Source organism: Mus caroli, chromosome 2, assembly GCF_900094665.2.
Source record: "Mus caroli chromosome 2, CAROLI_EIJ_v1.1, whole genome shotgun sequence".
NCBI classification, from domain to species: domain Eukaryota; kingdom Metazoa; phylum Chordata; class Mammalia; order Rodentia; family Muridae; genus Mus; species Mus caroli.
The window spans coordinates 108,917,279-108,941,408 of record NC_034571.1 but is presented as its reverse complement, the minus strand read 5'-3'; the positions used below and the strand labels follow the sequence as shown (position 1 = coordinate 108,941,408).

The 24,130-nt window shown below is 39.7% G+C and overlaps 1 protein-coding gene across 12 annotated transcripts in view; it reads left to right on the top strand.

Annotated features, from left to right (window-relative positions):
* Meis2 (Meis homeobox 2) overlaps positions 1 to 24,130 on the top strand; it is a 209,316-nt gene that overhangs the window by 16,551 nt on the left and 168,635 nt on the right. For all 12 annotated transcript variants that reach the window (XM_029472969.1, XM_021181282.2, XM_029472978.1 and 9 more), the window contains one exon: positions 1,669 to 1,783. In XM_029472969.1, the coding sequence (XP_029328829.1) occupies positions 1,669 to 1,783 (115 nt within the window). The remainder of the gene's footprint in view (positions 1 to 1,668; positions 1,784 to 24,130) is intronic.

Genomic DNA, 24,130 nt, shown 5'->3' with positions numbered 1-24,130 from the left:
CTCCCTTCCTTCCTTCCTTCCTTCCTTCCTTCCTTCCTTCTGCCTGCATGCCTTTTTCCCTCCCTTTCTTCCCTTCTTTCTTTTTGGTACAGGTTCTCACTGAGTAGTCTAGATTGGACTCAAACTCGTGCCTGAGTCTCTTGAGTGTTGCAATTATAGGCATGCCCAGCTAATTCCTTAATCCTCTTTTTCCATCACATCTTTATTGTAGAGATCTGAACCTGAACTGTATTTACAGTCACGATTTCTACTCAGGGTCTTGACTTTGCGTCCATGGCTGGCCTGGTGACACCTCCAACAGCACTACTTCACATTGAGATTGTTGATCACAGAGATCTGGATTATGTCAACATCTATAAAAATTACAAATAGCTATTTGCAATCTGTCTGTTGCTATTGTTCCATGTAAGAATATTTCCTCCATTTGTCTTACTTTGGTTTCTGGCTTTATTTTGGTAGCAGTATCTGCTGTAGGTACAGTATAGAGTTAGTGTTGAGGAAAAAAAAACAGGCTGACTTCTTCTTCCTAATAAGTTCTATGTCTTGGTATTATGAAAAGGTAGTGTTCATATTTCAAACTAAATAGTTTGTACATGGCTTATACTTCTGAATTATTGCTTACCAATTCTAGTCAAAAGCAATGATGCATTCTGAAGAACTGCCATATCTCTACATTTTTACCCTGTACCCTCTACCTCAACCCTAAAGAGTTCACTTGCTTGTAGCTCCATAGGTTTAGTCAAAGTCCTAGCACATGGGTAACAAGTGTACAGCTTTGGCTCCAGTCTGCTGGGTTTCATGTGTGGTGCCTGTTCTCCCTGTCTGCCAGAGGAAATTCCATCTCTGGCCTGCCTTCATGTGGTGCTGATAAAGTCCTTCCTGTACATTAGAATTCCTGTTTCCCTTTAAGCTACGGCGTGGGTATTGGGAATGATCAGGAAAGGGGAGGGGAAACAGGAGACGAATATGTTAGTAAAGTAGCATGAGCGGGTACCTCCTGGTTAGCCTCGCTGTCTGTCCATCGAGGTTCCTCCAGAAGTCACAGCTCAGTCGCTTAAAGCGAAAGTCTCAGCTCACTTGCTAAGTGGCACGCAGCTCCTGTTAGTTTCATTTTAGAAATTGCCATTTGTGCAAATTATCACAGGCTTTAGTGGCTTATGAGATACTGATGCCATGATTAATATTGCTTCTGTGGGCTGTACAGTCTACCTGTTGATAACATTTAGAGAGTTCAGATCGACCATTTTAGGATAATACAATCGAAAGGTGTAAGGTCCTACCAAACTTTGTGGATTCCCATGCTCTTTTGAAGGGAGTATTGGATTCTGTAGAGGCTGGTGTTCTGACGGATTTTGTTTCTAAGAACACCAGAAGAAATGCATAGAAAAGCTGAGAAAGACATTTTAAGGTAGTTTTCCCTCAGTTCAGAAGTTAACTTTACTGTGGTGTAACTTTGAGTATTGGAGGATGTGTCTTTGAAGAGATATGCCAGTCATGCATATATTGATGTAACAGAAAAAGAAGGCACAGATTAGCATGCCTGTGGCCACTTCTGAAAATACTAATATGTACATTTTTTCCCTCCCTCTGTGCCTGTATGTCTTCATGGCTCCTCATTTCTGGCTCAAATGGTAACTGTGGGAAAATTCCTTGGCATCCTGACATCAGAACCCTTCATCCTGGCGAGACCACGATGATGCAACCTCAACGCACTCCGCAGGCACCCCAGGACCCTCCAGTGGGGGCCATGCTTCCCAGAGTGGAGACAACAGCAGTGAGCAAGGTAAACGGTTAAGAATTTTCCTTGTACAAAAGTAGACATGATGATAATAACTTCAGCATTTATTTCATGGTATCAATCTGTGTAGACAGAAGAGGGGCTAGGGAAGGTGTAGGGAGTAATACTAAACTTTTGATAGGAAGACAGGTTTTCTCTTGTTACTTTATTTAAAGAGTTAAAATGAACTATTTAATCTTTAAGCCCACGTTACAATAATAATTGATTAGTTCTGCCAGTCCTCTTACAAATGTGGTTATCTACACTACTTTGGTATATATCGAAAAGACAGGCCTAACTACCTAACCAGAAGTTTGAGTTATACTACAAACGGGATATTTGCTTCGAATATTTACTATGAGTTCTTTATAATTAAAGCAGCCATGAATCAAAAGAATGTAAGATATAAAAATCTGAGATTTATACAGATTTTTATTTTGAGAAGATGGATTTCAAAATTCTTCAGATGTTGTTTGTCCCTCCGTCTAGACAGCTAAAATAGTGACTTTTATCCCAATTCAAAAAAACAAAACAAAAAAAAATAGAATTTCAGAAGGCAAGGAGAACAGCTGCAGGTGTTCAGGAAGCCTTCTGCAATTTGTAATGAATTTTGCCATTTACAACAGAGAGCAATTATATGTTGGTAGGAATGACCCTTCTATGGATAAAATGATCATTTAAAAGAAGATGCATTATTGAGTGTGGTCCAGGAATGTGTATAGATTTTACTTTTTAATATTTTACATTAGATGGTGTCTGTTCTCTTAGGTCCATTTTATCTCTATTATGATTCTGTTTATGGCCACAATATTTAAACATTAGACAGGCTTCCAAGTCAGATACTGTTTAACAGCTTGACTGTAGTTATGTAGACCATCTAAAAGAGAGTTGTTGATGTCCTGTGAGTATCTATCAGCCTCCATGTTTCTGACCAGGGATGTTGGACTCCTGAATTTCGAAACGAGTCTAGAAATCTGGTCTTTCTAGGGTAGCTTTTACTTGTAAGTGAAGTCTATTTAGAATTTGTCTTTTAAACAAGTTGCAACTCGTGGATGATGTACTATCAAATACCAACCTACAGAAAAACTTGTGAGCTATGTGTATATTGGTTTGGGTACATCCGTTGGACTGTTTGTAAAATGAACTCCATTCTAAAGGACGTTTTGAAGGAATCTTGTACATAGAGTCCATCATGGAACTGCAGTCCAGGGGTTTAACTGAGGTTCCAATTGACCCTGGGTCAAATGTAGAAAGCTTTCAATCATTCAGTCCTCCCCAATTTCCCCAAGTTAGGGTAACACAAAGGGTGAAATATCTATTATAAAAGCAAAACACCCTCAACATTGCAGGGATGGGTGCTGGGAGAAGGAGAAGCAGAAGCAGACTGAATGGCCTAGTGGGGCAATCTTCCAGAAACTTCTCCGGTGTGAGGCTCCCTCTGACCTTTCACTTGGCTCAGGAGCCCCGAGCTTCATTTTTCACATTCTTGCAATTATGTTAACGCTTCAAGCATTTCTGACTCCAAGTCAGCTAGCAACACCAGGCATAACTCAGCACTGTGAGTTTTTCTCTTCTCTGTAGATTCATTAACAGGTCACCAAGGTCCCAACTGAAATTTAAAACTGACTGGTTCTGTTGGGTTAGTTGAGTTATGGCGAGAGGGATAACAGGAAGGGTCAGAAAGGAGAGGAGGCAGAAGAGGAACCGATGTAGGCTTAGGCAGCAGGGAATAGCCACCAGAGCAAACAAAGCATGAAGTTTTATCATTTTATTTAGTTGGTTCTGTTTTATTAAGGGTTTTTAGTCAAGAAAGAGAAAGACATGTAAGAGTGGTCCTCTGGGGAGGGAAAAAACCCCACTGATCCCTCCGTGCTGTGGGTAGCTGCACCCACTTATCCCTTGCTGAAGGATTTGATCCCTCAAGCTTTTTGTTCCTTTAATCATATCTCTGTGGGATTAAAGAATGGACACGGTGGTTTATGTGTGTGAGCACTGGGAAGTCTGTCTCTCCAACAGCCTCCTCAACTGTGTTAAAGTTTGAGAGAAAGCACGGAAACGTTATCGCTTTGATAAGATGGCGAAAGTTGGTGCAAGGAGAATTTTTCTATCTGACTCACTGGGTCAGTAGTTAAAATGCATGTATGAAGGTGTTGTGTTGTGTTGTGTTGTGTTTTGTTTTGTTTTGTTTTTGACAGCAGACCCTAAACTTTAGAAGCCCGACTTACTTATGTTTTGCTCCTATAATCTTTTAAACATGTTAAAGTTACTTGTATACTTTGTTCCACCAAAATGCTCAGAGTAGCTTTCAGTGGGGAAAGATTAATTATCTGCTTCGAGGCAAAGTCAACAGAGATATTGACTGAAATCACATATGCTTATCACAGGTTAGATCTTAGAGCTGATGTAGAATGGAAAACCTGGGAGGGAAATTTATGTTCTTCATATTAAATATATCATAATGTTTCATTGAAACCTAAGTTTGCAGTTCACAAGAGACTTTAGTTACTTCTTCAGAATTTATTAGCACAACAGGCATATGGAAAACTGTAAAATGATTCAATTTCAAAACAAATTATGATAAACAGAAGAAATAGGGATGAATTGTACTAAATACAATGTTTTCATACACATTTTAAATTAAACTTTAATAGCCATATGCTATAAAACAATACATGCATTTATGTTGCTTTATAATTTTTGTGATTATTTTTACAATGATGATTCTCACAAATCTTTACTTTGGAACCTAAAAACATCTCGTTTTATGATCTGATACTGAAAGAGCTCCAGTTACGTGGGTGAAAGGTCACCTTTTCTCTTAGGAGTTTGTATGAAAAACTGAATGGAGAAAAGAAAGCACAATTCTTTAATATTGTAAAAAAAATGAACTTGGAGAAATGTAGAGTCTGGCTTTATCTTTCCAACCATACACCAGTCAACTATATAAATCTGAGGCCAACTTTTCATTCACTAGGTTTTCTGTTTTCGAAAAGCAGCCAAAGGGAGGGCGTTTGTCTTGTTAGTCACATTCGATGGGGAAGGAAATCTGGTTTTTCAAGGATAGAATTAGGGTGCAGACTCAGAGCTTTGGGGCAGTCACTGCTCATCTTTGTGCCTGACTTCCCGGCAGTAAAATGGGGCCTGATAATAAGGCTTGGGGTCCCTAGTTCTGTACCTGCTGCTGAGTCAAAAGATGCTTTGTGTTCCATTGTGTACTTGCCAGAGTGAAGGCTAAGAAGCAGCTTCCTTGCTCCTGGAGCACTCTGAGAGCCTCAGATAAAAGGCACAGGATATGTACAAAGTATTATTATTATTGATGGGTTTGTGTAACTCCCATTAACGCTGATGGGAGCTACACATGTGAATTGGCAAGAGAATAGGCCCCTCAGTGTTTAGAGCACATGAAATTTACATTTTTTCCAGTGCTGTAATTGAGATGTTGACAAATTGGAGAATATTGATGAGCCTTTGTTTTAAGTATTTCGTGCCAAGTTTGTTTTATTCTTCCTGGTTTGAACAATGGTCTGGGTTCAGCAGCAGTGAATAAAAAGGGTAGAGTAAAGATAACTTTGTATTTCAATATTTTGATGTGCCAATATGAAATAAATTGTCTTAGGCAAATGGAATATGCTGTTTTAATCATTAGCTATGCATGAAAGAAAAATTGATGTTGACATCTTTGCTGTAAAATCGTTGTAATGGGGCCTTCCTTACAATTCATTTTTGTAAAATTCATTTTGTACGTTTTGCAGCAATTGAACAATCCCTGCACTGTGAATAGGCAGGATTCCCAGAAATACCGAGACAGTTGGCCCAGTAACTGCTGAGCTCACAGTGCACATCACACACACGTTAACCATCCTGTTGCCAGACCCAGATTAACCCAAATACATGAACATGTTAGCATCTATATCTCTAATCACTCACGACCCAGGGCTGTATAAGCCAGCAGGGCTCCCCTCGACTCTGCCACTAGGCCCCTCCATTGATGTCACCATCTATCATCCAGGCAACGAGGCTAGAATCCCACAGCTAGATGTTTATTTAGTTATTATACAGTTATTTAGCAACCGTAGTGTTGAGATCTGCAAACGTCCCTTTAGTAATGAATGGAAGCCCTTATAGTTAAGCACATGCGTAAGATAGCATGACACTTTTGAGTTTATATTATATTGCAGCTATGAGATAATATTTTTGTTGCTTTAAATATTCCAGTTATATATTTAAAGGAACAGGCAGGGAACCCACTTACTGAGGGTCCTGAATATTCTCTGCTGGGATTTCTCATTCAGTCTAGGAAAACTCTGTCAATGGAATGTTTTCATAGTGGCGGCAATCTCTTTAAAATAACCCTAAATACAATATGACAGACACCATCTGGCATCATCTTTTGCTAGTTGCTTTTAACTTTTATTTTTCCTAGAGTTGAGTTCACCCCAAACTGGTCACTAACTTATGATAAGTACCCTAGCATCTCTCTTCCTTCTGATTGTTATCAACATTTTTTTTTCTCTTTAACTACAATTGATAGTTGAACATGGCCAGAGAAGAAGCTGTTATATATAAAATATTCCTATGATACTTCCTTTCCTCCCCCCCCCATATTAAATAAATATAAAAGCCACCTTTCAATCATTGGCAAACACTTAGGTATGCGTTGTTGATATCTTAGGACATTTTAGGTAGTCGCCATCAGAAATAAAATTAAAGTCTTCTAACAAATACTTGTAATGGTTGCCCATAAATGCAATGCTTAAAAGCTTTCTATAGTTTCTGTTAATTTTGACTAACTTCATTCTCATATATATATATATATATATGTATATATATATATATATATATATGTGTGTGTGTGTGTGTGTGTATANTATGTGTGTGTGTATATATATATATATATATATATATATATATATATATATATATATATATACACTAACTTACCTGAAGAATCCAGAGTTAGGATTTCCAGATTTCTTTTTTTTTTAACTTAGTCATGGAAAGGGATGTCTCCTGATGCCAGTTAGAGTTTAATTTAGAGTAGTAATTAAACTTGAATACTGCCTCATAAACAAAAGATAAACAATAAACCAGCCACGTTCCCTGCTGTTTCATAGCTTTCTTTCCCAGATGTTTTAGCCTGATAATTTTTACACAGTGAACTACCTAACATGGAGTTTTGTGGACAGAGGTCAAAATAAGTTTTCTTGTCTCTCCTTTTTCTCCGTTCTCTTCCTTTTTATCCAGTAATCTTTTTTTCTCTCTTCTACAAGTTCATGGGGTGGGGGGCGCGATTTCTTTTCCTTTATATGTATTTAAAGTCTGATAAGATAATAATACTTCATGCAGATGTGTTTTATAGATAACTGTGGTACTTTTTTCTTAGATATCATGTATTGATTTTCTTTCTAAACTCATCTGGTCTCCAATTTCTTTCACACGTAGAAAGAGAACACATTTTTCTTTGAGTCAGAGTGGGTGATAAGTCAAAGGACAGGCAGACTTGACGATGGAGAGTCTTTTTTTTTTTTTTTCTTTTTATCCCTTTTCCCTTCCTGTCCATGTATCTTCTCCCTCTACCAGGGCTACTGTGTGGTTATGTTCTTCTCTGGGTTCTGAGGGTGTCTCCGTCCAGTTCTGGATTCTTCCACTGTCAGCCATGATCCTTCTGATTGTCAGGTACAAGTGGGCTGTTCAGTGTGGAAGCCATGTTATTTTCACTGGGTGGGGTAATTACTGAAAGCTGAGAATAGCGGCACTAAAGACAGGGGGATACTTTCATGATCCCATTAGCATAAGAGTGGGTAAATTATTCATGCCAAGAGAGGATTCTATGGGGAAAAGTATAGTTAATGCACAGAGTTTTTAAATGTATCCCTTTCTGCTCTGAGACTAAATTCTCGTTGGAATCAGTTCTCAGACATTTACGGGAAGGCTCTGGTGGCGTGTTAGATGCAGCTCATGTCTCTGTGTTTGCAGCGTTCTCAATAGAGACCATCTGGCAAAGATCCAAAAGGTGATTAAACAAAATGATCAGCTCTTGTTGCTGTGTTACATGTCCAATACTCGGGATTAAAAAACATGACCCACGACAGTCAAGCTAACATTGTGCCGCTCACCCTTCCCCCTCCCCTTCCCGTATAAGAATTCAGATGGCCCACAAATGTGTGTGCCATCTTTGTGTCCTTATGGCCCATAATCATGAACAGGTTGTGCAAATGGTTCTTTCTGTAGCACTGTCTGTTCCAGCAGCATACAAGCATTTCATATTAATTGGGTCAGTCTAATATTCATATTGACGTGGGGAAAAATTACTAAAATTTATTCTTATAGCAGACAATGAATATGTGTGCTTTCTGCCATGAGGAAAGTGAAAGTCTGGCAACTGGCTTGTGCAACTGATTAATTTTTCTTAAAACTGGAGAAAATCAAAGCATGGAAGACTGTCAGTCTGTGGAAAGAGCGTACAACCCTTTATAACTAAACAAAATGAATGGGGTGGGGGCTCTCAGGGAGTGCGTGGAAGGGAGCTGTGGTGTTAACACCATAATCAGGGATGAATTTACAGTGCCATTCTGAAGAGCCCTCCCTCCCCATAAACAAGCTGATAATCACAGGGAAGCTGACTCCCAATTAGCTTTCCCTTCCCTCACCCGGATCAGCACGTTTCTGTGTCTTCCTGAAGCTTGGCTATGTCTCTACTGACTTGCTGCTGCTCGTGTCAAATTTGAAAGTTTGGAAATGAAATCTTTGATGATGAGGAACTGCTGCTAATAAGCAAGGTAAATTCAAGCACTCATTTCACGATGGAGTTAAGGTAAAAATGCCAAGATTTGTGACTAAGGGACAGATGTATCTTATCTGTGGGGTTTGCACCAAATGCCGAGCAGAAATATAAACTGAACAAACCAGACATTGTGAGGAGTGACTGAAGAAATATTGAGATGAAATCTTGGAATGAAACATATATGTATATTTATAACAATGCTGTGAATTGCTTACATGGCTCATTTGCATGAGCCCGAACAGTGATTTTATTAAGGGCAGTGGAAAGTCTGTCAGCTAAGGCATTCAGAACACACCACTATCCCTCATTAGGCGCTTCGGAGACTGAGGCTGACCATTTACTATTGTGGAAGCCCATGACTGATCGCACAGGATGCGTTTCAGTGCAAATGTCAAGAGAAGATAGAGAATAAAGCAGAGAGGGAAAACATTCTCCACAACCACTTGAAAACATCATCATTCCCTGTCAGCCGCCCTTTCGTGGGGAAAGCAAAGCTGGAGGTGAGGAAGGCGGAGGGGCAGAGGACTAAGGAGGGCAAGTGAGATCCCCCTAGAGTCTGTGCAGTGTGGCAGATGAAAGGGACTTGAATAGCCTTGGGGGTCTTAAGGCTATTATAGGGCAACTCATGCTCTCTTATCATGCTGATTTTTCAATTGATTTTTGGCTGAACAGTACTTGTTGAAGCCCTCCAGAGCATCAAACACAGCCTTATGGCACTATACATTGTAATACACGTGTACTATTTTTCCCCCTTCATTGTCTTTGCTTTGGAAGAATAGTCTGTGAAAAGACCATGTTACCACCCTCTTCCCATTCCCCTTTCCTATTTCTACCTATAGGGAATCTGTAAGATTGTTTCTAGGTTGGTTTGTTTGTTCGAAAGTTTGTAGAAGGGGTTCATGGGAGAACTTTGTATTTATCTTCCCTTGTTCACATCTGTCTTTAATTCGATCTCAGAAAACATTTTTTTTCTTTTTTATGTCACAGCAGATAAGGTTTTAAGCCACTTTAGCTTACTAAACTATATCCTTGTGTTCTCTGGTGTAATCCACACCTTTCTGGTGATAAGCAGAAAGGAAACTGAAAGTTAGCTACTTGCTAAAAGTGGAGTGAAGCCTCCTAGTGTCCCTGATGAGCGAGGATAAGTGCCCAGAATTTCCTGGAAAGCAGAGATCTCAAACAAGGAGGCCATGGAAGTAGACCTAGCAGGAATGTGTTCTTCCCTGTCTTCTATCCAGAGAACTCTTCATCTAACACACTAGTATCACCCCCTCCATGAAGCTCTCCCAGTTTGCCCAGGCGTGCGCCTAGGTTCTCTCATGCTTCCATAGCATGTCGGTCTCTATTTGAAAATCTTCTCATAGCACTGTAAGGATGGTGTATGATTCCTGGCCTCTCTCCCAGCTTTTCTCATGGAGGGCTACCCCCTACTACCGATTAAGCTATCTATCTAGCAGTCATGGGTTGGCTTTTGACTTTATAAACAGGACCCATAGACAAACCTCTCTTTTCTTCTCAAGGTAAACATATTAAGAAAAACTTTGTGCCGATGGATCTGTGATGTCTACCTAGATACAAGAGTTATTTGGAATGTATCTATGCATCTGTTGCAATCTAATTACATCCCATAAGGAGTAAAAAAAAATACCAAATTTTAAACTAACATTTCGTGTATTCATTACTGCCCTAAAGGAGCCAAAAGAGACATCAGCTTAAACATAGAATCCTTTGGGAGATAGGTAGATCTTTTAAAAGTTTGTCTCATTAGTACTTTAGTGTTGTTTTTAACTATGCATGTGTGGTCAGAATTTGAAGATAGAATTCCTTAGTATTATACTTTCAGAGAGGGAGGGCGGGATCTGATCAGGGAGATCATGTAGTATGTGACAAGGACTTTCCTACGACCTTGTCTAGGATGGGTTAACTTTGGGAGACATCACATGGAAACGTGGAAGGAGACGGAAAGTAATTTTTCTTCATGCATTACTGATTTCATATATGTGCACTTTAGTTTTTTCATAAGTAGCTTTTAGGAGGTATATTTATTTTTGTAGTAGGTCCTTTCTATCTGCCCAGGCTGTAGTCAGGGATCTTGCCCTGTGGTAAGATCTGTACTCTAAGATCACAGTTGCAATGAGAAGGGTAACGCCTGAGAGGCAGACTTGGATTCAAGTCTCAGTTCTCGTCAGCATCTGCTAGTTTCAGTTTCTCCTTCAGGAAAGTGGAGGATGCACAACCTTCCTTCCAGAGTGAAGGTGTGTTAAACGTGATTTTATGCGTGCAGCACAGAACATTGCCCCAAACCAGCAGAGCTCAGTTCTTGTGTTCTTCCTCTCCTCTGTCCTGTGCTGACACTAAGTATCTATAGACCTTGGATGTGCTGCATCATCTTTGAGGACTTGTCTTCTCCCTCTAGTACAGCCTGGACTCAACAATCTTACAGTTTCAAGTTCTGGGCAACTGGTGCTTCCGTCCATATTTACCTATCAATCAGCTTACTTTATACTTAGCCTTCTAACATGAGTCTGGCTAGAAGTTCTTCATCCTTTTAGGGGTCCTGTGTCCTTGACTTATGATACATAACAAGATAATATTATTCTCTGTTCTTTGTCTCTGTTTTAGTTCAGGGGAGCTTTTCCCTTTTTAGTTTATCAAGACAAGAACTAGGCATCTGAATTTATTTTATTGCGAAGCATAAAATGACACAAATTGTATGTAAGACAGCTTAGGTCCTGGTCTTAACATTAGGAGCATCTTGTAAACACAAGCAACTTCCTCCTTGCTCGTCATCCCACTGGGACTTTCTCCGTTGTGATTTCATAGTTCACAGGTGGAATAACATACCAGAAACGTGACAGAAGGTCAGCCTCTATCTACCCAAACCTGCAAACTATTCTAAATCCTCTAATGAATGATCATAAAGTTCCATAGTTTTGTGAGTCTTAATATAAAGACCATTAGTTCACATGGATCTACACATGATGTCCTTTAGTGGGACCTCTCTGACCTGAGAAACTTTTATGTGACCGCTCCCCCACCCCCCACATAAATAGGTATACAAAATGAGTATACAAATCAAGTATTTAGTGCTAATAAATTATAAGAAAATTTATTTTAAAACAACTCTCTTATATGCATATATTTTACCATTTATCAAAGAGGAAGAAATTTATATTTATAATATGGGTGTGTTTATTTTTACATAAAAATACTAAACCTGCACTGCAAGACACAGAGCAGCTTCAACATTTCCAAGGATAATGCTTATTTTCATTTTAAAGTCAGCTGAGAACACAGCTTCGCATAGATGAGGGATAGTCCAAGGGTAGGGCCATTTCTGAAGTTTCTGCCATAATTCCAATCCAAAATGTCCTATATAATTCTTCCCGATTGCTTAGAGCTATCTGCATGTTTGTCAAACTTACTGAGTTACATTCTGAGCCCTACTAAGTATTTTTTTTCTGTTTTGTTTTAGTCAAAGTCAAGACAGCTACTTAAAAACAATTTTTAAAAAAAAAAAATCAAACATTCTAACACAGAACAATCCAAGATATACCAATTTGAAACTTGAATGCTGAAGGATGATGGTAGAAAGTATTTAAATTCTTTGTTGTTGGGTTTCTCTCTCTTTTTTTCATAAATAAACCATTATGTTTCTGTAAGAGCAGAAAGCCTTGCACATACAGTAAAAATACTGCAATTCATTACTTACAGTGGTTTCCAGTCTGGGCTGAAGTGGTTCAGGCATCCATAGGTTGGTGTTGCATGCCCTGGTGGTATGCATGCTATGAAGCAAGCATACTGTGTGCTCAGACCCGAAACCACTCTGGGATGCAACATGGCAAGCTCTGTCAGGAACATCTTGGATTTGTTACAAGTTTAATTTTGAATTAATTTTTGGTCATTAAATATTCAGAAAGCCTTGACTCTTGCCAAATTTTGGAGACTCACCCATTCAGTTATGTGACCCCATGTTGAGTTGCAATGCACATTTTCAGAAGCTGTGTGTTAACTATTGGAATGTTTGCTTAAATCAAATAGCTATTCCTTAATCCTTCCTACCCAATAGAGATAGTTGATCCAGTTGCTTTAAAATAACACCTTCTAAAAAATGAAACATTAACAAAAGCATATTAAGGAGTATAGAATTTTATATTCCTTCTTCCACCTAACATTTGTAGTAAACACCCAGTAAATAAAACTTCTAAAATCTGCCAAATGTGAGGGATGGAGCAAGGTGATAGACAGTTGATGTTTGGAGCCTGTGCAATCTCCACTTGACAAATTGCTGCATGTGGAGATTGATGTGTATATAGCTCCCTATCCCTTAAGACCTTAGCAAGCCATGTGTTATTGAATTCAGGGCACAAAGATCTTTCTCAAGCAAAGGATTTGGGGCATGAACCTATGGAAGTTATTGTATCCCTGCCTTCAGCCGCTATCTACAGTAAGCTGGGGGAAGAGCATTGTGGCATATGCACACAAAACTTGTATGAAGCACACTGCCTCATACAGAGGTCATGGAGTCATGAGTTCAGGAAAGATGCTAGAGCTCAAGGAGGAGTGTTGAGAGAATGACAGGATTTGAAGCAGGTGGATCAACTTGCCTCTGACCTTGCAACTCCCAAGCCACTTATTTGTCTGCCTGTTAGTTTCTCTACCTGTAAAATGGGACTAACAACTATTTCAAAAGGCGGGTTTTATACTTAATATACATTGGTTCCAAAATAGGCTATCTTGGTATGGTAGAAGGCAAATGTCTTCGTTTATTCATTTTTTTAATCATATAATTGGACCAAATAAGATTTGTTTCCTTTCCACACCAGGACTTTTATCACATGATTTGGGAATGTAAACAAGTGGACAGGCACACTAGAGATATTACATCTGACATGTGGGATGTAATCTATGTGAGGAAGGGAATGAATAAAACTCTCTGAAGTATTAGTAAAAGGCTTCTCAGAACTCTGGGAGGCTGTTAGTGTTTCACTGGTGGCCTTTAGTATTATTTCCAGGTGAACAGAATAGGGAGGGGACAAGGGAACAGGTAAACCAGAGAACACAAAGGCCCCGAAGCACAAAGCTATGGGGATGCAAAGAGCATCAACCAGCCTGGACTTGCTGATTTTATGAGAATACATAGCAGAAGAGTGGCTGGAGGAGCAGCAGAGCTGACATGTATCTCAAGCGTGTGCTCACTCCTCTAAGCACTGTTTACCAAACACTCCTGATCATGGAGAGCACACAGGATGTGGGGAAATTTGACATCATGTTTTCCAGAGGAAGACCTGAGAATCTGAATTTTTTTTTAAGCCAGACTCAGGGAAACCCTGGTCTGGAACATGGGGAATGCACCAAAATAGTTTAAGCAAAAGGAAGTTATGATGAGATTTGATTTTTAAATTAACTCTTGTAGACGATGGAGATTACATATGAGGGGAAGAAAAGCAAATATAGAATGGGGGTGAGTCGTCTAGAAGCCACAGGAAGCTTGCATCAAGCCAGTGGCAGCAAAGTCGGAAGAGAGAAGTCACAGAGAGATTGTGGGTACAAAGAGGGCAGAAGATGGAGTCCGGGGTGGCCAACAGAGCTCTCCCTTAGTGGAGAAAACAGACAAATAATCAGGGAAGCCTTCGTTTTCCATGCCGTGAATTGTGAAGTGTGGACATGTAGCAATCAGAACAGACTGCATTAGCCCATGCAGAGTTTTCAAAATATAAATATGTGATGTGCGTTGGTGAGGAATGATTCTTCCAGAAACATGGCGTATTCATAGGTGGTGTGGCCTCAAATGTTAAACACATGGTCACTGGCACTGGCAATGGCTGGCTCGCCATGAAATCCTCACATCTGCTACTTGGTGTGAGTCTCCCATTCTCTACTCTACAGCTAGAGGAAATGGATAATAAAAAGATAATGAATTTGATTGATTTTTAGATGTAGGGCTTAAGTAATGTAATCCACAGAAAATCGCAGTTTTGTGTTCCTCTTATACTAAGTAAATGTTTTACTTTAAAAACTACTTCTAAAATTGCTCTTAAAGCAGTTGAAAAGTGACATTATACAACAGAGATCACCAGGAAGACGCAAAAACAAAAAGTCCTGCACGTATCCTTAGGAAAGAGAAATTACAGATATTTCTGCTCGAGCCCTGCCCAGGGCATCAGCTTCAGTCAAAAGAGTTCTTCTCTCCAAGCAGCTGCTTCTCCTGTGTCTCTGGTGTTGCACGAACTCTCTAGGACTTAGTTACCTTCCTGTTTGACTGGAAGATTCTTGAGGCCAGTTTCTCCATCTTATACCTCTTCTTCTTTCGCACCTTCTCAATGCCATGATTAATGTAGAAGGTCTTGGATAATAATAATTATCTTATTTTTATTTTCTCCTGAAAAGAGAATTGGGTTTATATTGTGTGCGGCAATGAATAGCAGGCTGGGGAATTAGTGCTTGGTTTGGTAGGTAATAGGGATCTATTGAAGGTTTGTGAATGCGGGTAGTGACATAATCGCCTTCCTTTTGAATGCCAATGACCAATTCTCTGCTATGTCTTCCATGGTCAAAGTAGCAGACCTGTATGCTTGCCTGAAATACTGTCTGTTTGAAAGAGTAGATATTCTTTTCAGTGAAGAAACACATTTCAAATAGCAAAAAAGGAGGGAGAAGAAAGAAAGAAAAATGAAAGAAAGAAAGAAAGAAAGAAAGAAAGAAAGAAAGAAAGAAAGAAAGAAAGAAAGAAAAAGAAAAGAGAAGCTTTGATATTCTCTCTAAAGCAATCAAAGCACTAAGATGATTGTGTGTCACACAATTCCCCTATACATCACCTCGGTTCAGGAATCTAATTCTAAAGACATACTTCTGTAAATGTTTATAGAGTTGTAAATATTAACACCTGGAAATGACTCAACAAGATGGAGTAAATATATCATCTTCAATATCTGAAAAATTGTAGTTCCTGGGATATTTAAATATGCATTACTATTTTAAAAAAGGATTCTGTGGTTAGAATGAAGCCTGGGTTAAAACTGGATTTCCTTTAGTGTAGGAATTCTCAGATCCCCTAATTTGCTAATGTGCATTTTAAAGCTGCAGTGGGTAGAGACCTAAAGCTTCCCAGATCCACTTAACCATTAAGATGGTCTTTCACATTACCTCTAGGGACTCCTCACCCTCAGAACACAGTCTGGAATTCACTGCCCCTCCACTCTGCTTCCTTCACTGAAACCCATTCAGACAGAGCTAATATCCTAGGGAGTCTTCTCTCGTGTTGTATTTAAGAGGTGGGTCAGCATGCGCTCAGGATCAATTTTCAATTGTGTAAAGAGCAATTTCCTCCATGGCCAGAAGTCTTGTGGACTTCAGCTCTTCTTGCACAGTGTATTCTCTGAAGCCAGCTAGCCTTGTACTTACACTTCATTGTATTAATCAATGTGACTTGAATAGTTCTTGAGTGTTTGATTCAAAGGAAGCACATTTGATTACCTCCTCACAAATGTAGAAATGAAGAGCCAGCAGACTTATTCCACACATGAACTAAAGCGATGCTTAAGCCAGAAACCCAGCACGAAATGTGCTTGCTTCATCAAAGGCAAATTGTTTTCATTTTAAAGATTATTCCCCTTCTTTGTCTCTGTCTGTCTGCCTGCCTGTCTGTTTCTCTGTGTCTGTTTCTCTGTCTCTGTGTCTCTGCCTGTCTGTCTTTCTCTTCCTCTCCCTCTCTGTGTCTGTCTGTCTGTGTCCCTCTCTTCTTTCTCTCTCTCTCATGTGTGCACACACATCTATGCATGAAGGAGGTCAGAGGAAAACTTGGAGGATTTTATTCTCTTTTTCCACCACATGAGTCCCAAGGGTCAAACTTAGGTTGTCAGGCCTAGTGGTACGTGTCTTTACCCACTGTGCCATGTCACTAGCCCCACATCTGAGTAAGGGTGAAGATAGAAGCAGCAGTCCTTGCATGTTTAGAAGTAGATGATTTGGATTTTGTTGCCAAGTGGTGAGCAGTAGAGCTGGTAATCCATCCTTTGAGAAATGTCCAGGATGCCATGCTACAAAACACCTTAGTATCTGACCCTCACCACACTGGCTCTAAAACAGCATCTAAACTGATTAAATTTGCTGGTGATACTGAGTCTTCCTCATAGTGGGAGGATCCTGCAAGGCATGTTAACATATTCAGGGACATAAAAGATGTCCAGCATCTTAACCTCTCTTGAGGGATAGGAATTTCCAAGTTCATGCATTCCAGTCTTGGCTAAAGTGAGGCAGGATTACCCATTTACATGGATGACACTTTTCAGGCTATCAGATAATCAGGCTGGTCCAGTCTTGTTTCTGAAGTTTGAGCAAGTAGCTGAGAAGAGTCTTGGGATACATTTGAGGTTACCTTTACAGTATGGTGAGGAAAAACTTGATTTTCTTCTTGTTTGTCAATCTTTTTATAAAAACAAGATTCTCAATGTTGTACAGCTCAGAAAATTACACCACTTACAGGCTGTGGAGTGTAGATCAGTTTGAGAATGCTTTCCTACTGAATACAAGACCCTGGATTTAATACTCAACACTGAAAAAGAAAGTAGAGTTACAACACTGCCTAATGGACATTTTTGTTTCATAGGCAACAAAGTTAAAATCATCAACTCTCATATTCACTTTCTTCTACTACTAATGATTATTCAATTCTACCAAACAGATACATCACAAAATTGATGACTGAGGCTTTGACCAACTCACATCCCCTGTAAAAACCTATACCCTAAGAGAGCAGAGCAGCACTAAGCAGCTACTTTTGGCTATTAGCCATTTGCCAAAACAAAACTGTAGTTATCCCCCACCGATATTTGTCAATGCCACTTACACTTTGCTAGCATGCAGAAGATACACAGAGCTGATCTAGTGAATAAGTAGGAGGTGAGTGGCCTTCAGTTCCTGTTTTCCTTACCTCCTACTGTCAAGAGTACCATGGAAACCAGCACAGGCTAATCTAGGATATGCCCCAAGAAGACAGCAATTAGGTCAGGCAAAAGACAAAACAAAACAAAACAAATCAGCAAATAAATAAGTAACTCCATGGAGATGAAGAAGCTAAGAAAGTCCACCTTCAAGGACTACTGTCCCTAGAGTAGAGACACTGTCTGAGGCAGGATGTGTCCATGCTTACGATCCTAAAAGCAGCAGTAATCTTCAAGATTCCAAATAACACTCAAGGCCAAGCGTACCTAATACAACTATCTTCAAATGGTTGACATGAAGCAACATATCTGTCGATAGGAGCTCCATTTTTTTCCCTGTAATTTTTTAAAAACTATAGCCTCACTTTTTCTAGTAGTCATATTTTAGCAAGTCAGTTTCTTTCATCTCTCCATACCTCTTTTTTCTTCTCTCCTTCCTTCTTTTCTTCCTTCCTTCCTTCCATCCTTCCTTCCTTTCTTCCTTTCTTCCTTTCTTCCTCCTTTCTGTCAGGTGAATGTTAAAGACTGTTTCACACTGGCAGAAAAGGAGCAACAAGATTTCGTTTTAGAACAAGAAAGAGAAAAGTCTCATTCATGAAGTTGCTGATAGCTATGCCAGGCTGTGTAGCTCTTGTTTGTCAAAACATTTTGGAATTGGGGATATAGCTCAGTTGGAGGAGTGCTGGCTTAGAGTAGATGAAGCCCTAAGTTCAATTCCCAACACCATAACTGGACATGGTAGTGCATGCCTATAATCCCAGGACTTGAGTGGTAGAGGCAAGAAGATCAGAAGTTAATTTCCAGGTCTTCAGTGAACTCAAGAGATCAGCATGAGCTATGTGAGACTGCCCCCAAACAAAAAACAAACCCATCAAAGTCTGGACAAACAAATGTGAACTCATGTTTCTATTCTAATCTTTGTAGGTTGACTAATGATGTTAGAATTCTTTAGTCTTATATAAACTGACAGACAGAGACTGTGAGAATTGCACAAGATCTGCACAAGTTCAAGAAAGACAAAATCCTAATAAGAAGAAAGGAAGTGGGCACAATGTCCTACCTCTAACCAAGGAGCTATTTGCAATTACCAAGAAAGGAAAACTCAGTTTCCTTCAGTGGAGTGACATTGGGTGTGTCAGCCATGTCCCAGGGCAGGTCACATGTTCAGGATTAGATGACCAACAGAAACACACTTTTGTTTTTGTTGTTCTTCTGGCTTCGTTTTTATATTTCAGAGAGAGGAAGAATATGAAGTGGAATATGGGAAGAATCTTGGAGTAGTTGGGGAAAGAGAAATGTCAAAATATATTGTATAAAACATTTTAAAAGTAAATTTTAAGAATTAGCAATTAAATTTTTTCTTTGGTTCTCCACATATACACATAGTCCTTCCTATAACACAGAGTTGCTGACGAGGCACGTGAATAAACTTCAATTTTGTTTTGGCAAAAGGGTGATAGCTGGATGTAGCTACTTAGTGTCATTTAGTCCTTACAGGGGATGTGAGTTGGTCAAAGCCTTTGCCATCAGTTTTGTGATGTATGTGTTTGGTAGAATCAAATAGTCATTAGTATAAGAAAGCAAATATGAGTCCATGACCCAAAATAACATCTCTTTGGGGGGATTGAGGGAGCAGCTAACACAGGGTCTTGCTTGCTATATAGCTCTGGTTGGCCTGGTCCTCCTGTTCCTGCCTCCAGAGAGCTATAATCCCAAGCAGTCTGCCAGCGTGCTGGCTTAAGATCCTATGAACTCTAATATGTTTTTTAAAAAGTGTTTCTGTGCTTTATGGAGAATTATAATTTAACACTCAGATGTTTTTAACCTTTGCAGGCTGGAGTTAGTGCAAGATCTAAGTCTTAATTTCTGCTTTTGGTGTCCCTGGGAGACATTTAACCTCTCTAAGCCTGCATGTCTTCATCTGTAAACAGAGATGGTGTGAGAATTAAATTAGGTGGTGGATCCGAATCTCTGTGTGTTGGGCGAGGCATATACCATAAAATATGCTCCATAAATGAGGATTACAGAGGCACTAATGTGCGTATGAGCACTGACTTTATTAGCTTTGGTTCCATAGCTTAAACTTTAAGCCCATGTTACTATCGGTGAGTTTCGGGATACAGCATAATAAAATTTCTAATAAGAAGAGAAGCAATAATGTAAGACACTGTGCTTGTCTGTTTTCCCTCTATCTCTGTACTACATCACAGACACAAAGAGGGGGAGATTTGTAGAGGGCTGGAAGAAAGGGTAAGTGTCAGCCTCCGTGTACCACGGTTCAGTGATAACTCAAACGGCATCCTACTTACCTTCATCTCTTCCTGGGAGCCATGATGGAGGCCTCCCACCCTTACATGGCTCTCACAGAGAATCCGTATTAAGTTGGAGACACAGTATGTGGTGGCTGTGGGAGGCCCAGAGAGCATGTGTCCAAACTCTCTCATGGGAAAGTTTGAGGGATGTTTGGTGATTCCTGTGAAGCGGGTTCTGGCCTTTAACAGGAGTCATTGCAAGATGAGAGTCGAGAATGTGTATACGGTGTGTTGTCACTTCCCACTAAGACTTACTTTAGGACCAGAGAAACAGCTTAGTGGGTGTAGTGCTTGCTGCATTAATGGGAGGGCCCGACCACATAAAGCAGAAGACAGTCGTGTGCATCTGCAATTGTTCTATCCACCTGTGAGTCAGGAGGAATGGGAGGATGGACCGCAGAGGTTGTTCTGACCCCCAGGAGCCTGCTGTGGTGTATGGGCCTTTACTTATACAGGAACATGCACATACATGTACACACATGCACGCACAGATATTAAAAAAAAACAAAAACCTTTTTTTCCTATTCACATGATCACCTCCTGAAGCTCTCACACATCACCATGCACCTCCTTGTGATGAAGATGGTCGGGGATTCCTAAGTCTTCTCCAACATTCTATCAGTATTGATTTCCCAGGGACATCATTTAAAATTTAAATCGCTTCTGTAATGTGATATGTTTAGTTTTACATTTCTAGTCTTCATGTGTTTTTCCATAAATTTTCATGTGATTGCCCCAGAATTTCTTGGGCTTACCCCAGTTTTCCGATGAGGTGGCTTGCCTATGAAGTGGTGGTGGGGGAGGACGGGGGGGTCAATTACTTCCCTGAGATAAGAAAGAAAGGGGTGTAGAAGAACTGATAGAAGCATGTTTCAACGATTCAGCTCCCGTACCTGCAAAGGGTGTTTTGCATAAGGGTGTTCAGCGCACAATTGATGTAAAATTTAATGAAGGCAACTGACCGTTCTGTGAAAGTCATTAAGACCCCAATGCCATCACTCTAACCAAAAGGCGGCCACCCTTCTATTATTTCTTTATTATGATTTTTCATTTTTATTTCCTCAAGTTAAACTGGAGACTGGGTTATCATACTCTGCTTGTTAAAGATGTTAAATTGGTGATTTGTGATTGGAAGAAGCCATTCCTTTCTTTTGTGTTTGTTTTAATCAGGTCTATGAGTTCTGATGGGGTTTTTTTGTTTTGTTTTTTGTTTTTTGTTTTTTTCTATGGATGTTGGCCAGATCTATGAGTTCTGATTCTAGATCAGGAGAGGGAACGGCATGGTTTCACATGGGCATGTTCTGAAGAGTTGGTCACTGTGCTTAGGAATAGCAAGAACTGCATATGGGGGGAGATCGAAACATAAGATAATGAGATTCCCATCCCCTGAGACCTTTCCAAAACTCTTCTTTCATAGTTATCAACCTCACTGAAGTTAAGGATGCTCATTTGTGCTTTAGCATTTATTGTTTGCCTCCAACATCCACTGGTTTGGGGAATAATAAGAATTCTACTAACCAAAAGAAAAATTTACCAATTCCATTAGCTATGTTTCCAACTGGAATAAAATAATGAGAGAGTTGGTGAATATTTCATATTGTGGGTTTCTTAAAGATACTTTTGTGTGAGTGAAAGGGAACTTTCTCCTAGCTGTTCGTTTCAATTTCCTTTTTAATTTTCTCACCAACACCGCTTAATCACCTCTGTAGCCTGCTAGGAATGATCGATAGATAGGCTTTCAAAACTCAGCCAAGGTGAGTTCTTTTTTACCCATGCATTGGCTTAGCATCTTGCTTTTATCTTGCTTGAAATATTGAAGTGGGGGGTGTAATAAAACCACATTCTTTAATTGAAAGGTGTTTCTGTGGTATTCAAGCCACAGTGTTAGTCACACGGGTTGTTCAGATTTTTCAGAGATCTTGAATTACTTCCTCCGTATTCCGAGAAAGCTATGTTCTAACCCCAATACATTCCCCTCCTCCCAAAAGGACTAGCCAAGGCTTTCAGTTTTTTGGCAATCTTTATTCCCTGAAGGGTTTCTTGACACTGTCTTTAGTTCTTGACTTTCTGTGTTGTTCCTGACAAGTCTCCAGAGAGGTACATCAGTGTCTACAGTTGTGTGAGAAGTATGAAGCCACATGTCCAGGCTCCAAGTCCTGACTTTTGATTACCAGTACTTCATTAGATGAAGTGTTTAACCTGCCTGGGGCTTCCAGAATTTCTATCATGCAGGTTTGGAAGGACAGACATAGAGCTGGCACACTGTGAGTGTCTGTAATCTCTCACTAAGTCTCAAAGGCTTGAACAAAATGACGTGAAGCTGAGAGGAGTAGGACTCTGAAGTTGTGTCTAGAGGTTTCGGCTCTGATCGGAAGCTCTGAAAAGCAGGTAGTAAGGATCTGGTTACCTTTGGATGAACAATTCATCAGGAAGTGGTTCCCTAAGACATGGTTTCAGACAATAGATAATTTATTCCCTATTTAACAGCGGTCTTTGTGTTTTTGTCCATCGGGTTTGTGGTTTAGAGAGAAATTAAGCCCAATTTTCCTCAAACCTAGAGTGTTTCAGGATTCCCTCAAAACAATAGCATCTGATACTTGAATCTAACAGACTGGCCCATGCATAAGGGTTCTTTCTGTCTTTGTTTTGAGATGGATCATACAGCCCAGCCTGGCCTCAAATCCACCGTACAATCAAGGCTGACTTTGAACACCCAGTTCTTCTGTCTCCCCTTGAGAAGTGCTAGGATTACAGACCTGTGCCGCTGTACCTGACTTTAATTTACTAAGTTTAGTGCTTTAGTTTGCTCAAGTTCTTCTACTGTGTGAGTGGTGTCTCCACAGTTAAGAGCTGACAGCATTTTTATCACAGTAAAAGATTAATCCAAATATGCTATAACTTCCAAGTTCATTTAATATGTAAGTATGTTTTATTGTATCATCTACTATAAGGATTTCGTATGTATGTATGTATGTATGTATGTATGTATGTATGTATGTTTGTTTGTTTGTTTTCAGAGACAGGGTTTCTTTGTGTGGCTCTGGCTGTTCTGGAATTAACTCTCTGTTAACCTGGTCTCCAACTCACAGAGTTCCACCTGCCTCTGCCTCCCAAGTGCTGGAATTAAAGGTGTGTGCCACAGCATCTGCTGTTATCAGGATTTCTAATAAAATACCTGCCTTGGAGCTTAATCTTTGTAAATGGTGTAGGTTTTGTTTATAGTTGTAGATCTTTATAGTCTTACATGGTTTTGTTCCGAATACATTCTACTGTAATTACACAGAAGATAAAGCCAGTTCTCTTACGTGCATGATGCTGATGCATGCTAGTGTATATATGTGGATTGTTTGTTTGCTTATTTGTTTGTTCTTCAGTAGAATATATACAAGTCAGCCAGGACTTATAGCTCACGATATAATCCCAGCACTCAGAATGCAGAGTCAGGAAGATTGTTGTAAGTTCAAGGGCACCATCTTCAATCTCCCAATTTTTTGCTCAAAGACCACAGTAGAATATCCTCTCTTGATTTCTTAATCTTACAAGAGGGATATTTTACTTTGGTTGAGATTTCATAACAATTTGTCCAATACTATTCTTATCTGGATTTTTTGACTGTCTCACTTTATAACTAAATACTTTCCTCAGAAATCACTGCTTAGTTCATCATGAAGTTTTGGTCATTGTTTTACACACTGGACATCAACAAACTGGTTCTAGTCTATGGTTCTAGTCAAGAACCATTTGATCCAAGCAAGAATTTCCAAGAAGAGCTTATGACTCTATACCTGTTGGCAAATATTCAATTTAACTTTCATAACTTGTATATGAAAAGCGGAAGCCAAGGCATTACATTACTCCAAGAATCAAGAATGTGGGGTCAAGGTTCTAAGGCAAGTCTGTCTGAGTGTCCAAGGCATTTAACCCTAATCAACAGTCTATGAGAGGATAGGTGTCCATTGGTGCAAGACACCTGCTGTGAGATCAGAGATTGCGATGGAGGTGTTCCCTCCCATTAGGAAATCTTCGGATGGATTGCTATATCTCTCATCATAAACCCAGAATTTCTAGAGATTCTGGTGTGCTGTAATTCTTGGTGATGTCAGAGGACTAAGTTATTTTCTACAAATCTACCTTCTATTGTTTTGAGGTTGAACTTGCAGAAGTGTAACACATCTCTAAAAAGAACTGTAAGATCTCTCCTGAAATTGAGGTCCATTATATGATCTGAGTAGAGAATAAAGAATAGTCACCCTGCATGGGAAAGAAAGAAAGAGACAGAGAGAGAGAGAGAGAGAGAGAGAGAGAGAGAGAGAGA